We start from the raw sequence: 24,915 nt of genomic DNA, 5'->3' as shown, positions 1-24,915 counted from the left end.
CCCAGCTTCTCACAGTCAGAGAATTAGACACCCCAGACCATGAGCTTGTGTCCCTGAGCATCTTGGCTAATAGTCACAGATAGAGAAGCTCATTGAGGATAGATCTAATTCTTTTTTTTTTTTAACTCTGTTATATTTTCAGCCTTCACAATATCTCCTGGCACAGAGTGCCACATGTTGACTGTGTGTTGTGTGAAGAAACACTTCCTTAGGTTTCTTTTAAACCTGCTGCCTATTAATTTCTTTGGGTGACCCCTAGGTCTTGTGTTAGATGCAAGGGTAACTAACATTTCGCTAATTCACTTTCTCCACACCATTCATGATTTTATAGACCTCTATCATACTCCCCTTGTCATCTCTTTTCTAAGATAAACAGTTCGTCTTTTTAATCTCTCCTCATATGAAAGCTGTTCCATACCCCTAATCGTTGTTGCCTATCTCTGTACTTTTTCCAATTCTAATAACTTTTTTTTTTTTTTTTTTTTTAGATGGGGTGACTAGAACTGCATGCAGTATTCAAGGTGTGGGCATACCATGGATTTATATAGTGGCATTATATTTTCTGTCTTCTTATCTATTCCTATCCTAATGGTTCCTAACACTGTTAGCTGTTTTGACTGACACTGCACATTGGACAAGTGTTTTCAAACAACTATCCACAATGTCAACATCTCTTTCTTGAGCGGTAACCACTAATTTGCATTACTTCACACTAAGTGTAGGATCCTAAGTGTCTCATTTAAAGCATTTCAGTGCACCTTTAAATAACATGGTTGAGATTCCAAAGAGTTCTCTTCACACGGTAGGCCAAACCCACTTTTCTTGATAATGAAAAAATTTTTATTCTGAAAAGAAAATGCCTTTTTAATAAGTTCACACTGCCCAGAAAGAAAAAAGTTATCGCTTTGGATGATACAGGTTCCAACACATGCTGCAGTCAGTGTTTCACAGCCTTTAATGTAGAAAGTTATTATTTATGTTCCATTTAAGCACTGAATTGTTTCAATGAAAACAAGTCATCTACACTGTCTAGGCTAGAAGTGGTTACAGAACTTTACTCTGCAGCAGCCAGACCTGTTCAGCTGCAAGACTGAGTGGGCCCTGAAAAACTGATTGCTATATACACAGGCCCAGATGGCATGCATTTACCAGAAGCATGAACTGTAATCAGAGTCCAGCAGCCATATGACCAGAAGTCTTTTGAAGTGGAAACACTGTAAAAGTTAAAAGATCTTTGATATCGTTGGCTTCAACTACATTGGAACAACAACAACAAAAATAGTATGCCCATTAGAAAAACAATATCAGCATAAAGAAAGTGTTTCTGGATGCAAAAGCCAACGTATGTTTTAAAACAGAAACTGATATAGACATTCAGAAGAAAATAAAACATTTGAGCTATACAAACATTATAAATGATCAACAGCTTAGTTCATTAACAGATTAGTTTGATGGAAAATAAACTGCCCATTGCCGACATGGGGTACACAAGCATTTCTTGAGATTCGAAGGAATAATTTCTTTGGCAATATCTGTACATTATTTCATTACAAATATGATGCTTATACCTCAATATTAAGTCTAGCAAATCTGTACTGCAGAGATGCTGGAGTTCTTAACAAAACAAGCCCTTTTTTATCGGTTGGTTGACTGGATAACATATGTAGTAATCCTGTCAAATTAACAAATCCCAGTGCTTCTCCACAGCCAGCAGCTAATGAAAAATCCCCTTGAGTGACAAACCCTAAAAGAATTCTAGAGCAATGTGAAGTAACATCTGGTAGAGGGTCAGGCCATAAGCCAAGTATTAGTTCTTTAGGCTCCTCAACTGCCTTTGCCTCCAGGGCATCAGAAGCACCACTTTCTAGAGCATTCCCATTGTTCTTTTTCTTTTTTCTCTCTTTTAGTTTCAGTATCTTGTGTTTGAATATGTCGCTGTGTTTGGGCTCTTGAGGACCACAGAAGAGCTGGTCTTTGTTAAGCTGAAGAAAATCCTCCTGTGTTGGAATGCATATCATGGCATGTAATTCAGGGCTACCCTTTCTTAGCAGAGACAAGCTGACCCACACCAGCACCCTTGGGTAGCACTTAAAGATCGATAAGAGGGCATCTTCAGTCATTTCCTTCTGTCCAAGTTTTGAAGCAGGGCGTACTCTCTGACCTTTTCCACAGGTAGGCCGGCACCTCGCTGATAACTGCTTTAATAGTTTTCTGTTCCTGTTTGAAGTTTAAAAGATGCATTAGGGATGCTCAACAAAGTACAATAAAAATTCAGAAGTGTCATTGTAAATTAATGATTAAAAAAAACAAACACCTTGGACAGCCTTTGTAAAGCTCTCAAAATTAAAACAAAAACAAAAACCCACTACAAACACAAACATAAGTATAGAACTGTTCACTGAAAAGGGCACAATCCACTTAAAAATCAGTTACATTATCAGCACTTTTGGCTTCAAATTTGTTTGAAGCCAGATTTGCTTTTCTTCAGTTTTATCATTATTTTCATATGCTGCGATACAAAATGACACCCCCCCACCCAGGCACTTCTCTTTATGTGCACTAGCATGGCTTTATCTTGCTTAATCAGTATTCTAAAAGTCATGTGAGATCTCCATTCATTCTATAGAAACATGAGTAGTGACAGGAACTGTCCCTATCCATGCATTAGAGATGGGACTACAAGTAAATGCATCAAGAGTTTTTAAACTGGAGCTTTTAAAATTAAATTAAAATTTAAATCCTTTTTAGATAGGAGCTTTGTAGGTGCATGTTTCCTTTTCTTTTTAATCATTTATACATTTCTTTATTAAAATATGCCACTTTCTCCCTAACAATGGCTCTCTGAGCCCTCCAAATATCCTTCCCACTGGAGGCAGGCAATATAGGGCCACTCCAAAGCAAGTACCAACCCAAACTGCTTACTAAAAGAGGCTCCCCACTGCAGTCAGTCACTCTCCATTGAGGAAGGGTAGGAGAATGGCTTACTTCCTATCACAGCAGGTTCTCCCCCCCGAGGGCTTTTTATCTCATCCGCCCACCTGGTCAGAATTTACTTCCCATCCCCTCCGGGAGCCGGGGGACACAATTAGACTCATGGCTTGCCAGTAAGTCATCCCCTCTTAACAAGCATGCAGGACAGTACTTACTGGTAAGTCACTCCTACATACCTGAGAACAAAGAAGCCACTACTTGTTGCAGCTCCATCTTCTTTGCATAAATTTTGAATCTTTGCCATTTCTTCCATCATGTCACCCTGAGAATCCTCTATAATCAGTCCAGGTTTGGGCTCACAAGGAACCTGTCTTTCAGGTGCACTGCTCTTACTGTCTGCAGATGAAGTAACCACAGATTCTTCCTGAGCTTTGTTTCTTACTTCCCAGTCCCTGGTTAGTTGCCCCCATGGGCAGAGGAAAGGTGCCAGGGTGCCAAGTTTGACATAGTTTGCCCTTTTTGCAGGTGGGCGTCTAAAAGAAAGAAGGAAACAGAAAAAATGTCCCATAACTTGGAAGCAATGAAACAAATTTATTACAGTGTACCTCAAGAATAAAGAAAAATTATGATGCCGAAATACTGGATAAAGGAGACTAATCTATTCAGCAACTTGCAAATCATTAGAAAAAAATTAAGTGACAGGACCCAGTTTACCAAATAACTAATAACCGAGCATCTTTTTTCCTTGTATTTTAACTTTAAAAAAAAAAAAAAAAAAAAAAAAAAAGATGGGAAGTTAACTCTTTAATCTTGTTAAGTAGGAATTCTGAATCTCTGGAAATTTGAGTTCCATACAAAAGTGCCATGTATCTGTACTTCTGGAGTGCAAGGATTCTGCATTGCAAGAGGTCTACTTTGTTGGCACCAGGCTGGATAAAAATCAATGATTAAAAATAAATAAATAAATAGATCGTATTTTTTTTTGGATAAAATGCTTTTTGAGGAAAAAAATCTATCGAAAGATCGTTTTAATTAAGATACCTTTGAGCTATAATGTATCTCATCATGGAATAGGGATTATAAATTCTAATCATGAGACAAATGAGACAAATTCATGTAATGTTTAAGAAAAGTGGGTAAATGAGTTCCAATAGTTTAGGGACCCAATCTTATGGGGTTCCAGCGGCTTCTGTATAGACTTAGGTTAATCTTTCTATCTACTCAATGGGACTCAATGCTCAGTCTAGAAGATACCATCAGAGATGCTTAGTTTTTCAGTTCTCAAACTGTGGATTTGTGTCGCCAGAGATAACATGCTTGTTAACAGCAAAAATGTTTTAAATAAATAAATATATAGAGGTGAGAAATAACAGATCTCAACCCTATTGTCTCTCTGCAAATTTGTGTACACAAAGTCAATCCCTTACCTCTCTCTAAAAGTGCAAAGTTTCAAAAAGTTTAATGAACAGAAGATTGTTGGGGGTGGAATAGATCTGGACAAGAAGAAGTCTGGAGATGAATGTGGGAAGGGAGGGACAGGCAGTAGAAACAAAAGTGAAACTGTTTGAGCAGCATATTCCAGAAGTCTTGAGGTCTTTCTGAGTGTAGCCTTCTTTGATTTGAGATCTACCATACCATTTTCTCACTAGAAGGGAAAACCTATAATGGCAGCAGGCCATAAAAGAGACCCAGTTTGGGACTATTTTAATGAAGTTCCTCTACATGTGGGTAAGACAGACATGCATGCAAAATGCAAACAGTGCAACAAAGATAGGTTACCATATTTCAGCAAGCAAAAGAGGGGACGGGAGGAGCCCCGCCCTAGCCCCACCCCCCTCAGAACCCCCAACCATCCCCCCGCTCCTTGTTCCCTGACTGCCCCCTCCTGGGACCCCTGCTCCCATCCTAACTGGCCCCCTAGGACCTTACCCCCTACCTGTACCCTGACTGTCTCAACCCTTATCCACACCCCCACCCTCAGATAGACTCCTGGGACTCCCATGTCCCATCCAACCACTCCCCACTTCCTGACAGCCCCCCCCAGAACTCCCGACCCATCTAAACCCCTCTGCTCCCTGTCCCAACTGCTCCGATCCCTCTCCCCACTCCTGCCCCGACAGCCCCACCCCCAGAACTTCCAACCCCCACCCCTCGCTCCTTGTCTCCTGACTACCCCCTCCTGGGACCCCTGCTCCTAACTGCCCTCCAGAACCCCACCCCCTACCTAAGCCTCCCTGTTCCTTGTCCCCTAACTGCCCCCTCTTAAGACCCCCCCCACCCTAACTGCCCCCCAGGACCCTACCACCTACCTGTACCCTGACTGCCCAAAACCTTATCCACACCCCCAGGCAGACCCCCCCGAACTCCCGACCCCCTCCCCATTGCTTGACTGCCCCCTCCAAAACCTCCCTGCCCCTTCTCCGACCCCCTGGTCCCCTTGTTGTTGGCCTTCGCCTAATGTCTGAACTTGCTCAGGAACGGCCTGAGCCGTTTGTCCCGGCACGCTCGTCCCGGCACACTGGGCAGCAGTGAAGGAGGAGCGGGGGAGGAACTCCAGACTGCCGGAGGCGATCTGCGAATGTAGGGAGGGAGTGATCTCTGCTGCAGGGGAAGCAGAGGAGGGGCTCTCTCTGGCTCTCGGAGCCCCATGTAAGTGGCACCATCCGGCCCGCTGCCCTGTTAGCCGCACGCGCTCTGCATGGGGGGGGGGGAGGGGGGCGGGGAAGAAGGGGGAGGGAAGTCCGGACATTTACAAATTCCCCCCAGACGCTATTTTTAGCTCAGAAAGCCGGACATGTCCGGGGGAATCCGGACAAATGGTAACCCTAAACAAAGAAATACAAGGCCTGGTTGCCTGAATGAAACAACATCATGAGAAGTGTTCCTACTCAGGAGGAAGCTGCATTGAAGATGATGAAAGGAACAGGTCTGAACATGCAGAATCTTCAGGTTGGTAAACTTCTTTATTTCATACTTCTTTCTTAAGGACTGCTGGTTGTCCTGTTGGACTATTCCTGAATTCTCATGTTTGAGCAAAAAAAATAGAGTTGTTACTCTATGGTACTATCATTTTAGATGCAGTTGTGATAAAAATTAAATAGCTGAAATAAGCAGATCTTCCTTTTACAATTTGACCTTTAAAGTAGTATGGAGTGTCAGTGAATGCAATGAGTAATACTAAATGAGTAGTATGGTAATAAGAAGTCAATGCAGTTATTTATTTTGTTTAGGAGACTCAACATACAAGATTCTGAAGACTATCCACCTTCAAGATCACCATTGTTTTCTATAGTTTGAGTTATCTGCCAATGATAGTGTTTCAGTCACATCATGTATGTCATATAGCCACCAGTAGCAAAAAGAAAGAAAAAAGTCTCCATTATCCAGAAACAACCACAGGTAAGTTTGTGATAAAAATCAGATTACAAAAAGAGGTAATTGATGAAAAAATGCCCGATTTGTTTATGCAACAAACTCTCCTTTCTGTACGATTGAAAACCCATCCTTAATTAACATGGTTCAGTCATTAAGACCAGGATACCGTCCACCCAGCAGAGCTGATGTCGCAGGCAAATTGCTGGATAAAGTGTATGAAAGAAAATGAGCAGTGTGCAAAAGAACTAGAGAGTGAAATTGTTAACCTGAGTCTTGATGGGTTGAGCAATGTCCACAATGATCCTGTTGTATGTGCTTGTGTGACAACAGAAGGGAATGTCTTTCTCATAAAAACAATTGATACATCAGGAAATGCACACACAGCAGAATACTTACAAGAAGTAGCAGTAAAAACTATAACAAACTGTGAAAAAAAATTCAAATGTCTAGTACGCAGCTTGGTCACAGACAATGCTGCAAATGTATCCAAGATGAGAAGAAATTTAGACGAGAGTCCCAAGCTAATAACACACAGTTGCAGTTCTCATTTGATGCACCTCCTAGCCAAAGACTTCAGTGTTCCAGAAATAAAGGTTAACGTTGAAATTGCAAAATACTTCCGTAACAACCACTTTGCAGCAGCTGCTCTGAAAAAAAGTGGGAGACCAAGCTAAATCTCCCACAAGACATGCAATGGAACTCTGAAGTGGGATGTTTTGAGCACTATATCAAGAACTGGCCTAATCTGATGACAGTTTATCAAGAAAATAGTGACAAAAATAGATGGCACTGTCACAGCCAAAGTTCTCAACATTGGGCTTAAGAGAAATGTTGAATACATGCAGAGTACCCTGAAGCCTATTTCTGTAACCTTGAACAAAATGCAGGGAAATAGCTGTTTTATTGCTGACACTGTTGAATTTGGAAGGCACTGAGTGAGATCTTAAAAAGAGAAATATGCAGTGATAGAGTTAAATTACAAGCATTAAAAAAACCAAATGGGACAAGCACTATCTCCAGTTCATTTTCTTGCAAATATTCTCATAACTCGGTACCAGGGTCAAACTGCTGAAGAAGAGGAATTAGCTATGACATGACATGGTCTATGACATGGACATTCAGCAATCATCCCTCCATAATGCCAACCATAATAAACTTCAGAGCTAAGGGTGAACCATTCAAGAAATATGTGTTTGCTGATGATGTTTCAAATAAAGTCACACCAATGAACTGGGGGGAAGTCACTTAAGCACATGGATTCAGAGACTGTTGAAGTGATAATCTCACTTTTAACAGCAGTAGCTTCTTCTGCCAGTGTAGAAAGAATATTTTCTTCCTTTGGACTAATTCATTCCAAATTGAGAAATCATTTGGGACCTGAAAAAGCAGGAAAGCTTGTTTTTCTTTTCCAGATTATGAACAAACAGGAAAATGAAGGTGAAGACAACTGAGTTAACTGCAGAAGCCAATACTTTAAGTTTCTCATGTTGACCTGGCTAACATAAGTCTATTTAATGTATGGTTTTTTTTAAAAAAATATTTCATTTAACTATTTTAGTTAAAAACAATTTTAACAAAAACAAACCTGTTTTAAAAAAAATTGAATGTTTAACTAAATTCAAAAATTCATATGCTTGTTTTGTTAAAATATTATATGTTTGCTGTTAAAGAAAAAAAAATCCAGAATACAGTAGTAGTTTTACTTAAATAAAACAATTTAAATGCTTATCTGGTGATGTTCTCCTCCTAATACAGCATGGCAAGAAAATCCTCCAAATATTAATGATTAACCTGTTGAATTGGAGATAGTTCACCTCCCAATGACTTCATAAATATCTGCTTCAGTTATCTTTGGTAAATGAAATAACCAAACAATCAATCATTCATTCTCTGATAGAGCTGTAAACCTAATCTGAAAAGTTTTCAAAATAAATCTCAGTTTAAAAATGCATAGTGTGTACCTTCTAAAAATGAAACCTACATCCATCTCTGAGCAGTGAAGACTATGTGTTAAGGTTATAACAACCAAGAAGAATGCACTTTTATGTAGAAATCCATGATTAAATCAAGTCTTCCTACCTAGTGATTTAAATCAATTTGATTTAAATCAATCCACCCTGGTTGGCGCTGTTGTGCCTGATATTACTCAGTCTTTTCCCTAGCCTCTCATCCCCGGCAGCAGGCAAAACATCTGACAATTATTTGCCCAGAAAGAACTTCTGCTTGTCCCACATTCCGAAGCAAAGAATTAGAATATAAGCATTCATTTACTTGGGAAAATAAATATACCCAAGTGCTTTAATGGGCTTAATTGTTGTGCTCTCTATAGTTTCTTGCATCCTATTTAATAGATGATACCAAAATGTCTTGTCACCAATTTTATCCTTCTCCATTTGGCGGACACTGGTTTTCCCCTACAAGTTGCTAATGGAACTTGAAATGTAGGGCTTTCTTTACTTTGATGTATTATGCACAATTATATTACAGCTTTTTTCTGAACAGAACTCTGGGAATAGGGTTTTAGTTAATTTATGCACCCTATTCAGGGGAGAGCACTTAGTCTACATAACATGGATTTTTGTTTCTTATTATAGTGGGGATTTAAAACACTCATAAAACTCTACCACAAATCACAAGTCTAGAAACTGAACTGAGCAACAGATAATTTTAAGGCATATCAAGTTTCGATTAAAGTGGCAATCAATCAATCTTGGAGAAATTAACTTCACCTCTTGAATTTTTCAAGAAGAACGTTTTCTAGTTCTTTGGCAAACTGGATTCCAGCAGGACAGTCTGGGAAGTCATTTGGAATATGAGGTGTTCTTTTATATTCGGAATGTTTCATACCCTCTTGCAAGCCGCCTACTCGTGCACCTCGATATACCTGTAAGGTAATAACATTAGTATTTTTCTAATGTTCCTAACTGAAGTATCTTGGAGAACCCTTAGGCGATACTGTCAGAGTACTGAGCTTCTATCACCTTAGTTTTGAAGATGTGATTGAAGTATGGCTATCACATCTAAAGATTCATTTGAATGAAATGCTAGTTATGCTTTATTAGTTTAATTCTCAAAAGCCATCAACAAATCTAGAGAATGATTTCAAAAATTCTTACTACAAGTATTGGCACAAGTGTTATAATATCTCTGCAAAGCTGTTGTACCTTTTATTATACAACAGATCACCACAACTGTTCCTTCCATAAGCACAGAACTATATAGCGAACTGCAGACAAGCATAATAAACTATCCTCTTTAAATTATAAGAGCAGAATGTTCCAAACAGCAAGGTAAGAGCATTCAGCATAATTTAAACTTTGCTCTCCTGTTTCAGGTCCCATGAAATCAGAGATTGCCAACCTGTGTTCAGCAAGACCCCTCAGCAGGCAGCATGCTGGTGAGGTCGACCTAGGGCTAGGCTATATGGATGGCAGTAAGTGCCAAATAAGAACCTTTGCAAACTCTCAGAATATACCTTTTTCCTTAACATTTTGTATTTATTTTGTCTTTTAAAGAAATGAAAACATGAAAGCTGAAAAACTATAAAGCAGCACTGGCCTGCTCACTCTGCCCCCATATAAAGCTTCATTTCATGCTCCGTCAAATGTCCATTATTAGTGCAATAACTGAAGTGGACACAATGGTAGGTTGTTTTAAATATTTTTAAACACACACCAAGTCACTTCCATGACAATATTCATCTGCCCTCTTTAAACTGAAATTTTGACCCAGTAGTTGTAAGTGGGCTGCACCAGGACAAGTTTTCCCCAATATGTATGTATCAGAGTAAATGAATTTATAACTTCTCATATTTGCCTGCAATTTGTAATGAAAGCCACTTACGAAAGGAATCCAGAAAGCCATGCCCCAGCCCTTTGGGAGATAGATATCCCAGCCACTTCCCCATCCTGGTCGATCTTCACCAGCCACTTTCCCTGGCTGCTGAACCAAGAGTATAGGAATCTTGGATTCACAAGGACCCAAGTCAAGCTGTGAGCCAGGTACCAATAGTTCACCTCTCATATGGTTTAAATCCTGAGATTGGATAAAAGCAGTTGGAAAAATGCTCAATAATTGAATAGTCATTTTTCTTTTTTCTACAAGTTATTACAGTTACACACACACACACACACACAGTGATTTCCTTATAATAGGCAGTGAAAGTAGGTAATCTGAATTCTGCACAGGTTATTCATGCTATTATATTGCAGAGCAGGTACTGAAGCCGAAGGTAACAAAATAGAAACGCCGACTTCTGAAGAAACCCCATTAGTAAACAAGTTGTGAAAATCTGACTACCAGACAGCTTGTATGAGGGAGAGAAATACTGTACCATAATTTAATATTTAAGGGCTTTTCCCATGAGTGTTTAAATTTTTGCAGTGTAACAGACTAGCTGTTTTCAGACAATTTCTCACTCACTACACTGAGCAACAGCTGAGTTGTATCATTTTTAGGATTCAATAGCTACAAGAAAAAGGAATCTTTGGTTCTGAGCATGGCTTTATAACCAATTTCACAACCAGTGGCATAAGCGTAAATCAAAATGGCACCCAAGAATTCTCAATCATCTCTTGCTAGAACCCCTTGTTTCCAAAGGTCAAGGAATCAAAGGAATACTTAAGCCATTTTCAAAAACATGTAAGGCTACAATCTGTTGACATTTCCTTTCTGCTTTAATAGCTCTACAGAGTAGTTAGCACTCGAGTTCATGGCAGCATGCAGAATGTCACCAGGTTCATAATGGTTATCATTCGGTTTTGCCTATATGCAGTTATTTCTATTTGGCTACACAGGTCATGCTTTAGAAGAGCTTTGATTATTTACACAAAGGTAATCATCTGAAGGAATATGATGCCAATTCACACAGAAATTAGTCACTAATATTTTTACATTTCAAAAAGAGGAGGAGTCCAGAAGTTGCAGCCCAGAGGGAGTGGGAGCTAATGTAACTTTAAGCCACCTTTTTGCCCTCCAGATCCTGGGCTGTTCTACAGCCCCTGGAGTGAGAGCCTAAGGGTACATCTATACTTACTTCCTGGTCCGGATGTAAGCGATCGATCCGACGCCGGTACTCCAGCTCTGCGAGAGGAGAATGCAGCATCGACGGGGGAGCCTGCGTGCCGCGTCTGGACCGCGGTAAGTTCGGACTAAGGTACTTCGAATTCAGCTACGCTATTAACGTAGCTGAATTTGCGTACCTTAGTCCGAAGTGGGGGGTTAGTGTGGACCAGGCCTAAATTACGGCATTTTATCCCCAGCTGTCTGCAGATTACAGCACTGCCCAGAATCTCCACAGCACTGGCGCTATCAATATATTCACCGAAGCTTGTTCCCTCCGTATTTTGAGGAGTACCTTGTGAATGAGCAAAATGGGTGGAACTGTGTAAAGGAGATGACCCTCCAGTCTCCAGAACGCCCCTACACCAGGGTTTGAGAGGCAAAGCCTTGGAAGGCAGCCTTAGAGCTATCTTGCTTAGTTCCTGCACCCTGGGAATCCTCGTCCAACCAGATCTGAGGCTTTTAGAGCCTCTGACCCTTGTACCTGGTGTAAAGGCACCAGAACAAAAGTAAGATATTGAATTATTTTATCCTAATCACAAGCCAGCAAAACTATATTTCAAAGCATAAATTAAGTAATGAAAATGCATTACTGTAATGGTTGTGCAAGAAAATTGCATACAATGACTCCAGGGAACTGGAGAACAGACTCTTCATCTCAGTAACATAACACTCTTAAATTAGAAAGTTACTGCTTTGTGAATTGCAGGAGGGTTGAATTTTAAACATCACTATACGGATTATAGAGGAGGGCATAAGATGTTAACCCACAGTTTCTTTAGAGTAATCCATGCTGTTAGTTACCTGCTCTGAGATTTTATTTTCAGTAACGTTCTTACAGATAGTCTGGTCCCAGATAAAGCTGTGAGCACATTCCACAGGCACACCTTCCAGAAGCAGCTGCCTAACTTTCTCATTATCTGTAAGAGAGAGAACCTTCATACAAAACCTACATTTCTTAGCTTAAGCTACATAAAGGGAATAGACAATTAATATGAGCAAAATAAGTGCACAGACTATAGCTATGGAAATAGACATATTAAAGCCTTTGATTTTTCATATTAAGGCTTCCAAAAGAACTCCGGTACCTTTTACTTTGTGCCAACAGCATCCACATGGGGCAGTTACAGTGCAGCACTTTGGGGTGTGCATTTCACAGTCCCGCAGTCTGAACTGTGGGGCCACGTAGACAAGTCCTAAGGCTCCTTTAATTCTGAATGCATCCACACAAAGGTTTAATGCGGTTTAACTAATCCACTTTACATTCACACCTTTAGTTAATTTGAATGAACTTTCATCCCTTTGTAAACAAACCTTTAAGTATTTTAGCTATATTATCGATTTAAAAATCTGTTTGTAGTTTGTCTGAAAAACCATTTTAGAGGATTGAACAAGCGGTCTCATCAAAAGCAGTTTCGTAGCATGAATTAGTAAGCATATGTTGCTAAATTTGGCAAAAATCAATCCTACAGATCTGTAGTATATAACCTGTAGCTCTTTATAATTGGTTTGTGGAATCATCCATTAAGTGAAAAAGGCTGAAATTTACTGGGTTTGGGAAGTCGGCAGAAACAATGTTACCATGAAGCCTACAAGCTGCTACACATCCCATGTCAACAAACTTGTAGGATAACTGGGGATGATCTTGATAATATTTTAATAACGCATTTTAAAGCTATCAGTACCAAATCTACCACAACCTGGCCACTTACTTTGTTGTTCCCATGCACCCCTCAGTCTCTCTTTTTAGAGCTCATAGGGGCAGGGACCGTGCCTTTTCCAGGTTTGTAGTGTCTAGATAGTTGTGGGTGCCACCAGAAACAAACATAATATTTTTAGCTCTGCCATAGACTTACTGTGACACCTTGGGCAACTCACTCAACTTTTTTAATGTTTCAGTTACTCCCATCTGCAAAATGGGGATAACTATGTTTATGCACATTTCTAAATCACCAGAGGAAAAGCAATGTACAAGTGCTATTATTAAATAAATACGTAATACATTGCAACCTGTGCACCAGTATTATCCTACCAAAACAAGATGGTCTCAATACAGTGAGGCTATCAATTGTTCTCTGACAAACAAAGCAGACCATAAGTTTTCTATCTACGGCACCACATCTTAAGATGAAGATCAGTTAAAGGAGCTTTCAACATGAACCTTTTTAAATTGCTTAGTTTACAAAATTCTGATAGAATACACTCAATTTTTGAAGAAATCTTTCAAATGTTAATGATTTCCTGCTATTCATATTTATAAGTGTCTTTTCAGTAAAGGAGAAACTGACTATTTAGAGTCAAACTGTAGCACAGCCTATATACCAAACGCTGTCAAGTAAAGGTTTAATTGCGTGCATTTTTCAGCTATAGTCATTTTAAGATGCTACTTGTAACCACAGGAGTTAAAAAAAACAAAAACAAAAAAAACAACTCTCAGACAAATGTGATTTCCCCCCCAAACTTGAGTGTCCCTTGAATACCTACAGAGCTATCAAGAGGATACCTCTAAAGCACTCCTGAAGTTAGGTTTTCATATAATCACAGAAGGCAGACACAAAAAATAATGATTAGATCTTCCAGAAGTTAGGATTCCTTAAACTTGAGAGCATAAATCTAGAGGATTCTGTTCTAGATGTAAAAAGTGAATATCCACAGGGATTTGAGAAAATAATTTTAGTAACAGATTAATTTATTTCTTTCATCTGGTGATGATGCTGAAATAGAACAGTATTCAACTATGATCACATAAGAATGACAAAGATAAGCAGTTAAATACAAGATTGAATAGATAGTTTAGCACAGTGGTTCTCAACCAGGGGTCCAGGGCTCCCTGGGGAGCCACAAGCAGGTTTCAGGGTGTCTGCCAAGCAGGACCAGTGTTAGACTCACTGGGGCCCAGGACAGAAATCCTAAGCCCTGCCATGCAGGACTGAATCTCGGGGCCCTGAGTCCCACTGCCCGGGGCTGAAGCAGAAGCCTGAGCAACTTAGCATTGCGTGGACTCCTGTGGCATGGAGCCCCAGGCAATTGCCCTGCTTGCTACCCCTTAACACCAGACCTGGCTTTTATATGCAGAAGACAGTTGTTGTGGCACAGGTGGGCCGTGGAGTTTTTATAGTATGTTGGGGGCGCCTCAGAGGAAAAAAAAAAAAAAAAAAAAGGTTGAGAACCCCTGGTTTAGCATAAGTAATTAGTGCACATTCTAAGGAACCATTCAAGTGAAGTGGTCCATTAACACCCCTGTAGTCAAAGGACAAAAAGGGGGTTTAGTGAGTTACTTTGTTGTAATAAGCCATAAATCTTGTCTCTCTCCCCAACAGAAGTTGGTCCAATAAAAGATATTACTTCACCCATCTTGTCTCTCCAATATCCTGGGACTGACATGGCTATAACATACAAGAATAAGCAGACTGTCTCCCTCCATATCCAGTCTCTCTATAATCTGCTTCTCTCTATATTATCTAAATGTGTCCTAGTTAACCCCTTTTCTCCATTACTGTAACTTTCTCTTCTTTGGCCTCTCCTCTTTAATTGCTCAGTTAAAGGCATGAGCGCTCAAGCAGTTACATCCATGCCCCATCCTTGAAACTCTTCACAACTTTCTATATTCTACAAGAAGTTAAAATTTCTCATGTCATTTTCAGGGAGCTATCACTACTGCTGCCTATGTCTGTAGTGTTAATTCCCTCTACTCCCGCCCTACACGCCTTCCAATCTTCTCACTGACCCATACCGCTTTCTGCTCCTGGCTTTGTGCAGACTCTCTCATTGTTCCCTATGTCTGGAAGAATCCTATTTGTCTGCCAAATATCCCAAACCTAAATCTCCTCAGCAATGACCTCTTTATAACCACCCTCTCCTGAAGGGCACTCCCTCACGGTTTTGTCTACAGTCTGTAAGGTCACAAAGAAAGGGATCATGTCCTAAACTATGTTCTTGTAAAGCACTGTGCACATTCAATTCAATGGCACTTGGGCCCCTAATTCCCATTTGGCCCTTTGGAAAAATCCCAGCTTAAGTCTTCAGCAGAGTGCGCAACACTATATAAGAGCAGAAGACACTGTCCCTGTCCCCGAAAGTCAGTAGACAAACCCTAAATGTACAGGGAGATATAGGAAAAAAATAATTTCCTTCAATATAATTAGCATTTTTACAGGTGTGTGAGTGTATTCAATTTAGTTTTATAGCAAAGCTGTGGTGCTAGTCAAAGTCAGTCAAGCAAAGGAGACAAGTGAAGGGGGAAAAGATTGGACATTTTACTAGGGGCCAACAGTTCAAAAGCCAGGTCCTTTTGATAAAATCTATGGGCAGAATACAACACATTTCAGTCAAATCAAAACCTTTATATTGGGCTCAAGTTACTGTACTTCACAGGAAGCCAAGTTTCAAGAACAATCTGGTCAGCAGTTGTGTTTCTCGGGCAAGCACAGATGGTAAACCAGGAGACTTAGGGTTGGCCAGGGGAAAGGTACTACATTCTGTGGCTCTCTTCAATATCTACTACAGGGCAACAACTGCTGCTGGAAGAAAACAGAATTTTAAAAGGAAACATGGAATACATTTAATAAGGTAGAGGATAGCACTCACTCAACAAGCCTAGACTTCCCTGGAGTACATCCCTTTGGGGATCACTCCCTGGGACCTCGCCTTTTATTGGAATGATGGCAGAAGTCACCTCTACAGGAAGGAAAGTATCTAAACACAGGTAGTTTTGAAAGGATCAAGTTATTCTCAATGTGTTCCCACATCACCTACAGGGAAGAACTAGTCAAGAGCTATTCAAAACACACTTTGTTGACAAATAAATGGACAGACATGCACCATACCCACTTCATAACACAACACATTAATCCACAAATAAAGACTAAGACAAGAAACGCTACTTATTTACACTATTTACCTTGGAGAGACTGCAGTCTCTTTATGAATTCAAAGACTTGCTAAAAATGTGAATAAGATCTTAATACAAAGTTAGAGAATGAAAAACTAGAACAAACATGACTTCTGTTAGGATATCGTTTCAAACACTTCCAAATATCTCCTTCATTGGGGCTGGAGTTTCCAAGAGAAGTCAAAACGCATGTGACAAGTGAAGCAAGTGTTTCCTTACTGTTAAGGTGACACCAGGTGCCATTAATCAGCACAAATCAATATGACCACAATAGTCCCTAAACAAGGAAGGGTTTGTCAAATCCCAAAAGTTAAAATATCTGGCTACTAATATAAAGATCAGGACTTAGACACAGATTTGCTCTAACCTATGTGGTTCTAGGACTTGTATTAGACAATTATGGTTTATTTAGGATGCTATCTTATAGAAGGAGAAAATGCAGATGATCATGGGGCATTCGTAACTTTGACCTAGATTAAAAGATCACAGCTTTATACTCAGCATTGCAAAGCCCTGAAAGGAAAAGTGTTAAAAAGTACTACATGCTCCAAATTGTGAATGTTGCTTTGGGAACACTCAAAGCACCTTTAGCGCAGGATGTTCCACAGTGGGGTTGGCTGAAAAGGGCTCACTGCTTCACGAGTAATAAAATTATAATAGCTTTGGGGCTTCTTTCATGGGTTGTTCCTGTTGAGATGGGCCGAAGCACATTTCTGTTGCCCACTGGTGTGAGGTAGGTATGGGCATTCAGCACTTCTTTTTTGGAATTTAATGTACTCACCCTGCACCCACCTACATCATATATCATTTGAAAGCTTATTTTATGTACATTTAGAGGAGTTCTGACGTGGAGCTGTCCAGTGATGCCATAAGTCTGTAGACAAGGTGAAACAATGGTACCCAAAATAAGAAAGTTTCATTTTTTGCACAGTTCTAGCAACATTGCAAACATGACTATAACCACAGTTTTTACTGTTTAAGTTAATTTCAACACCTTAATGTAGGGTTTATTGGTCAAAGTTATAAAACAACCATATACTAAAAGATCATCTGTTTTCATGGGTATTTTTTTTCCCCAGAAATGATGAAGCTGTTTAGCATGTGGCAAAAATGGAAATATCAACATTTTTCAGTATACTAACATGAAATGCATATTCCGACTTGTTTAAACAAAGTGAGAAAGTACCTCACAAGTTTTAGTTATAATAGTTTTCAATTGAAATTTGCTGACCAGATTAGTCTCTCACTGAAGGTTTGCACCAGTAATAGTAGATTGCATGTGCACAGTTTGTACTGTATAGTGATGAGAATGTACATGAATTCCTAAGGTAGAGTTTCTCCATGTGTAAGCTTTTGTACATACAATGTAGCATCTAGTGCTTGGAAAAAGGTTTTAATTTGTAATTGCCTATAAATGCGGTACGAGCCTTTGAAATTATTCTAGAAACTAGCTTTTTAATTCAGTGACACGTAGGCACAGGTCAGTATTAGTGTTAGAAATGACAATACATAGCTTCACATTATGAATATGCAAAAGCCATGAGAAGAAAAAAAAGTGTCCTAACAAGAAGTAGTGAAGACAAAGTCCACAAACAAGTTCTTGCCTCTGAAATGAAGAGGAATGAAGGGCACGTTACAGCTCTTACCAACCAAAGCCATCAACAGGACAAACACATATGACCCTGAATCACAGCCAGAGGTCCTGTAGGTATGGTCCTGTTGAGCACTATGTACAGATGTACAAGAGGCTCTACTGAAAATAGCAGATGTTGGTGAAGAACAAATGGAGAGATTTGTGAGAGGTCTTCTAGATTCAGAGGACACAATTCTTCAGCCCAGTCAAGAAATCTAGCATCAAAACATTTGCTGACATGGCCAAGACCATCAAATTTAAGTCTGGCAAGGGAGGAAAAATCAGAGCAGCTATCAGTCCAGAAACTGTTTTCTGCAGAGCACCTATTCTTAAGGAGAGCAGACATTATGTCTCAATGGCAACTGTTCTTAGCCACCCAATAGGACCTGTTCCTATGTCCCTTTTCCATGATGATGGAACAATGAGAAGAACAGAGAAAGGTGAATTAGGGTATCAGCTGGAAGCTCAAGCTAAAAGAATTCATGAACTAAGAGCATGCAACAAAGACACAAAAGCGTACATCTGAAATGCCAGGGCTATCATACAAATGATGGCTGGAGACAAATTCCACACATTTGATGAACTGGCTGCTGAATAGCTGAGACAGTCCTAAAAAGATTTGACAAAGCTAATTCTGTAATCCAAGTGATCGAAAGATATGATAACAATAACTCCGTGAAAACCACCGAAAGACAGCGCTGGACAGGATCAAATGTTGGATGCAAGAAATACCAGATGATTGGTGCACGCATTGTGCATCCATGGAAAATGTTTCTAAACGTGGCATCCAACAGGCAGTCACTTATAAACACATGGTTCAAAATGCACCTGAGAGTGTAGGAGCACACCCAGCACAAACATTCCATCTTGCTTGAGGTTTTTCCAATGATGAAGGAACAAAGTCCATCACCAGCAGAGGTGCTGAAGAAGCCTAAGGCTTGGACAGTACTCAAGAGAAAGTGGACACAAGGATGCTTCTACATGCTGTCAAGTATCAGAGGGGTAGCCGCGTTAGTCTGGATCTGTAAAAAGCAACAGAGAGTCCTGTGGCACCTTTAAGACTAAACAGATGTATTGGATCATAAGCTTTCATGGGTGAATACCCACTTTGTCAGATGCATGTGTATGTATCTACATGCTGTATGTGCCAATATGACTTTTGGGTAATTTGGGATGTGTCTATACAACAAAGAAAACTCTGCAGTTGCCAGCCGACTTGGGATCACGGGGCTACAAGCTCGGGCTGGAGCCCAAACTCTGGGACCCTCCTACCTCGCAGAGTCCCACAGCTCTGAAGTCTACACAGCAATGAAACAGCCCTGCAGCCCAAGCCTGAGTCAGTTAGCATGGACCAGCAGCAGGTGTCTAGTTACTGTGTAGACATACCCTCTGTGTCAAAGGAACCCTAATAATTAGGTCACCTGACACAAATGTTTTAGTCCTTGCTGTTCACTACTTTCCAAAAATGGAACACAGAGAGAACATGTGGATTGAAACAGGCACCATTATCAGCACAACTGAAGAGCACTGCTTCAGATCTGTGCATGCAATTTGTGATGCATACACTCCTGACTTCTGCAACATACTTCCTGCCGTACACACTAACAGGAGGTGACTATCATCCCTATTTGGTATTGAGGGGAAAGTGTGTGTTACAATGCTATCAAAACAAAGTGAGTTTAGTGCTTCAGAGATCTTCCCAAACTGGGAGAGCACACCAGAAAAGCTGCAAATTTCTGAAGCAAGGAAGTTGGTACCAATGCTGTATGATCACAGCATGAAAAAAGCAGACCCACAGAAACCTGAATTGCTTGCCCCTTAATTTAGCTACCAAAGAGGACAAATCACTGGCCAAACTCCCACCATGTGAGGACAGTTTTGAAGAGCATGTCAAAAAAGCATCTTAGCAAACATTTGGATGCCTTTGCACGCAGGTAAACCAGATATTCTATCACCATGGATAGAAAGAAAAAAAAAACGTGGATGATGAACTACTTTCTGTATGCAAGAGCTCAATGACATGTGAGCTTCTACAAGATCTTATAAGTGCCAATACTTGTACGGGTTGTTGCATAATCAACTGTGTCTGTAGTCAAAACAATCTTCTCTGCACAGAACTGGGTGCATGGCAAGGCAATGAAGATTGTGGTAGCTCACACACTTGACAGATCATAATGATGAATGAGAGGATAATGATAAGAAATGTTACCTGTGCTACTACATTTCAACAATAACCTGTACAACTGTATTAGATTTTATTTTACCATTTAGATTGTTTTGAGGGTTTGAAGTCAAAGAAATCCAATTTTATGTCTTGAAATAGAATAATTACATTAACAGAACTGATTGCAAATATTTCAAAGTGGTCATTTTAACATGGTGTAATTGTTTATCCCCATTTCCGTGGTGATAGCACCTCTTAACAGCTACACATCATACTTCAGCTTAAAGAGGACATAATAAGTTTTCAAATGATGTATGACATGAATGTGTCGAGAGAGGGTACATTAAGTCAACCAAATTGGTGTCTGCTGCTCATCTAATATGCCCACAGAATGCTCCACTGAAGGGGACTTCAGATGTGGCAGCAATCATAGGACCACTGTAGATTGCCATTGGCATGCCCCTATCTGCAAAGGCTTCTGTACAATTAATAGGGTGGGGAAGGGACAGTAATTCTTTTACAGTTTTGGCACATGCTTCTGTTTTCAGTGGGCTAAGGGGAATCTAAATGTTCATATTAATATGTGTTTTGTGACAAGTGAATTAGAGGTAGTGATGTTTTGCCTCCAATTCAAGCTGGGGGTAGAAAAGAGATTCAATGTTCCCACTTGGGGAGCTGGTAGAGAAAAAACTTGTTGCGTTAAAGATGCTGGGAGTCATCATCTTTTGCCATTGCTCCTCAGAAATGCATTAAAGACAGACACAAACTTCAAAGTTGCTGGTTTGTCTCAAAGCTATGATTGCCATTATTTCTTTAAGTGGATTTTTTGGAATTACATTTTACCTATACATAATCCTAAATTACCTTTGAAAAATGGTCGTAAACCCTTTGCTGGGGAACAAGTATGGAGCCCATTATTTAGGGTAATTTAAATTTACCATCAGACAGAGACCTGTTAGCAAATGCACTTTTTAGTGTCTGTATTTATCCACACCAATATGGCCTACCAGGTTAAAATATATTAAGGACTTTTTTTTTTTAAATCAGTGTTATAGAGGGTGAACAAGTGATGAGTTTACCCTGTATAAGCTTTATTTGGGCTTATTGGAAGCTGGGCATCTGAGTGCTGGAGACAGGAGCACTTCTTAAGCTGTTTTCAGTTAAGCCTGCGGCTTTTGGGGGACTGTAGTGAAGCAGTGTGGCTCCCCGCCACCCCAGAGGGGGAAGAGCCCATCTGGAGGGCTGAGTGGGCGGAGCTAGGGAGCTCCGCGCCCGCCCCTCAGAGGGTCAGGCCGCAACCCGGAAGTATAAAAACTCGCCCGCACAGCTCAGTCAGGCCCCTGCTGCCAGAGAGACCAGATGTCTCCAGCATAGCTCGTGACTGGGAAGACCCCACAGCCCAAGGCAGCTGCCAGGACTGGCCGGGCCTGCCCTGCGCCCGCTATCCGGAGGAGCCGCCGGGCCGGCCGATCAATCCCTGCCCTGATGAACCTATGGTCTTGGATCCCCCAGGGGCCGACACCAGATAGGCCCCGAGGGTGAGTGTGGAAGTAGCCCGGGGGCAGCCGACCCCAGTCTGGCTGCAGCACTGCCAGAGTCTGTCAGTGTGTTGCGGCCAGGATCCCCACTGACTAAGCAGCGGGCCTTCTGCTGCTGCTAGGGCCCCGGCTGGGATGCAGTGGAGTGGGAGGGCCTGCATCTCCCCTGCCACCTACGTGTTGGGTGGCAGTCTCCCCCTCTCCCAGGCCTTTTGAAGCTTGGGCCTACTATTGTTGCTCAGCCCTGACTGAGGGTCTGAGCTTCTGACAGTCTTACTGCCGCCCTGAGCAGGGCCAGGCTTACCGTGTTCTTCCAGCTACAGCAAGAGCTCCCGAGGGAGACCCACAGCCTGACAAGTTTCCCCAGCTCACCGGTATGTAGTGACCCAGTGTGGCTCCCACCACCCCAGAGAGGGTCGAGCCCCGGCAAACTCTTGTACAGGGACGTAGTTCAGACCTGGATCTGTGTTTGTAGCAGGCTAGCGTGTCTGGCTCGAACCAGGCAGGGCACTGAAGTCCCAAGCTGCCAGGGAAAACAGGCTCAGAGGTAGTCTCAGCACATCAGTTGGCAGTTCCCAAGGGGTTTTCTGTGATCCAACCCATCACAGGGGGCTCAGAAGGTTAGTTAGTGGGATGGAAGGGTGGGACACAAGGTTAGAGGTAGAGCTGGTTGTAAGTTTGAGGGAATGTTTTTCTGTTGGAAAATGCTGATTTGTCAACATGGAGATGTTCCATGGGAAGGTGTCTATTTTGATAAATTTAGGGCACCAAACTGGCTGGCCTGGCTTCCTGCCTGCCTGCTAGCAAGCCAACCAGCCAACCCGGACCGCTGGTGTGTGCTGCAATGATCTCAGCTTATAGAAGCAACTAAACATGTTTTTTCGTAGTAGTAGTAGTAGTAGTAATAAATAGAAAGACAAGATCCAAGCCACAAGGAGAACACAAACTAACTTAAGTAGAACACAATTTGACAACATATGTTGTTTGTGTGCAAACAGAACATATAAAGATGCTGTATTTTGATATAACTGGATTATGTTCTGTATTCTTTTCCATCACACACGTAACATTCTTATTTTGAACAATTATCAATTAAAGGACTTCCGTGAAAGAGGTGGTGAGTCCAGCAACTATAATCCCAAACATATGTATTTTCTAAAAAGGAGTGAGTTAGTGGGAGGATTTGGATTGTCCACCTCTATTTCAATAAGAGGCCCAGTTCTTTATAAGGGAGGCCCACCATGGCAGGGAAAAAAAAAAAATAGGTAGCAAGAGGTACCCATAGATGCTGCAGAGAAAAGCTCTTCAGCATCTACAGGGTAGGGTTGGGATAGTAGTAATGGCCCCTACAGCTATCTTAGGGGTAAGGATCAACAGTTCCCTCCCTAACCCAATGTCTAGCCAACAACTGGTGGAGAGGCAGGAGGGATACCAGTAACTATTACTCCAGTCTTGAGTAACCCAGACAAGGGAGGAACAAATCTCTGGGGTTTCCCTTTCACAGCCACAACAGACAAGCCAACAGAGGCTGCAAACAGCTCCTCAGATCTGCCTGTCTATGGAGTGTGCCTGTCCCAGTCATTCAGGATGGGGAGCAGGAAAGCAACAACCATTTTCACTGCCTAGCATTGAATATTCCCCATTCCCTCCTTAGTGCTACTGGCAGGATTGCCACTGGCCTCTCTGCTCCTTGCTGGGATGACCTTTCTGTCTTCTCCCAAGAGAAGAGGGCTGTATCTGGCTACCTCCTCTGTTCCAGAGTCTACTCCCCTGTATTGGCATGGAATTGTTTGTGTGGCCATAGGGTGGGTAGTGAAATCCTTTGAGTGTGATCTGAGGGGGGATCAAGAGGGCTTACCAGATACAGGCCATCTTCTCCTCAGCAGATAAAGGACAATCCCCAACAGGGGACAGAGGCCAACTGCATTAAGAAGTGGGTGGGAAGAATAATCAGGAGCAAGGAAAGCAGCATCTGTTTTCCTGACTTCCTACGGGACCGTGGCTTTTTTGGGGAGAAACTGGCTCACCTACAAGGGAGGTGAAGAGGGCTAGGGACCTTTCTTCTGCCTCCTTTCCAATTTGTGGAGGCAGGAGGTGCTCCTTAGCCCTTCACATTATGCTGGTCCCTGACTCTCCTTCCTGGGCAGGGAAGGGCTCTAGTTCTAGTCTCCCTTACCTTGTAACTGATGAACTTCTCTTCAGCAGTGGGATGGTGTCCCACTGCTTCTGCCATCTGGAGAGCACCCTCTCAGACATTGTAAGCAAGATGCAAGCCTTATTCCTGGTGAGAGGCATGGTGATGGGGGTGGCCACTCAGAACAACTAAATCCCTTGCCTTTCCAAACCCTTTTTTGTTAATTGATCCATATTGTGTTATAGCTGACTTGGTTTCACTTTTTTAAATATAGTAAGGGTCAGGGATACAGCAACATATTAAAAAGGGATGTGAATGAAAAAAAGGGTCAACAAAATGGTAAACGAGGTAGACTGTTCCAGGCACACGAGGTAGAAAGGAAGACTGATACAAAGGGGAAGCTTGTGGAATGAAGACAGCAGACATAGGTAGGAAGGGAGTTTTGTACAGCCCTGACAGGAACCAGATGAAGACTGAATTTTCCATGGAAGGTTTGTGGATGGAATGGGTAACAGTCTAAGCGACAGGAAGGGAAGATTGTTTTAGTAATATTCTGGAGGAAGTCCATCAAAGAAAAGATTTCCAAGTCTCTGGGGCCCTATAGTTTTCCTATTCTCTGCTATTAGCTAGCTTACTGCTATGTTCCCTTAAGTGGACAGAACCACCATAGCAATATTTTATTATTCCTTAACTCAACATGCCTACATATTACTAAACTTATATAGTTCCCATTGTATGCAACTGCTTTCATTTTGAGATACTCAGATTAGTCTATACTGGACTACTGTGACATCATTTTAATAAACTTATGAAGACAGATATGTTAGATTATAAAGTGTGCTTTGTGTTTTTCCTGTCTGACTTCATTAGTTCCCTTTTCTCAAGTAATAAGCTTTTGCAGTTGAGTTTTAACCTCCAGCAGACAGGGAGTTTAAAATGGAAACACTAGATCTTTTCTTGTACAGATACAAGCAGTGCCACTATGATCAAAGCAGAACAGAAACTTGCAGCATTACACCTTAACTTTTAGCACCTGGTTGGCCTTGCCAGGATTCGAACCTGGATCATCTGTATGGTTAGACAGAGGCTTCCATAGAGCACAAGACCAGCTTTGGTGCAAGTCCCTTCCTTACAACTGCTATCCTTAAAGCTAAATAGTTTTCAAGCAGTTTCTGTTCTCACATGCAG

General features: G+C 41.3%; 1 protein-coding gene across 2 annotated transcripts in view; it reads right to left on the bottom strand.

Moving 5' to 3' along the window:
* Positions 1-544: 544 nt before the first annotated feature.
* The window catches only part of POP1 (POP1 homolog, ribonuclease P/MRP subunit), a 48,969-nt gene continuing 24,598 nt past the window's right edge, over positions 545-24,915 (bottom strand). For both annotated transcript variants that reach the window (XM_034763356.1, XM_034763357.1), the window contains exons 12-16: positions 12,172-12,287; positions 10,150-10,341; positions 9,036-9,190; positions 3,168-3,464; positions 545-2,217 (exon numbers count right to left, since the gene is read on the bottom strand). In XM_034763356.1, the coding sequence (XP_034619247.1) occupies positions 1,563-2,217; positions 3,168-3,464; positions 9,036-9,190; positions 10,150-10,341; positions 12,172-12,287 (1,415 nt within the window). In that variant the 3' untranslated portion in view covers positions 545-1,562. The remainder of the gene's footprint in view (positions 2,218-3,167; positions 3,465-9,035; positions 9,191-10,149; positions 10,342-12,171; positions 12,288-24,915) is intronic.

This window comes from Trachemys scripta, chromosome 2 (genome assembly GCF_013100865.1).
Source record: "Trachemys scripta elegans isolate TJP31775 chromosome 2, CAS_Tse_1.0, whole genome shotgun sequence".
NCBI classification, from domain to species: Eukaryota; Metazoa; Chordata; order Testudines; family Emydidae; genus Trachemys; species Trachemys scripta.
This window is presented reverse-complemented; position numbering and strand designations above follow the sequence as displayed.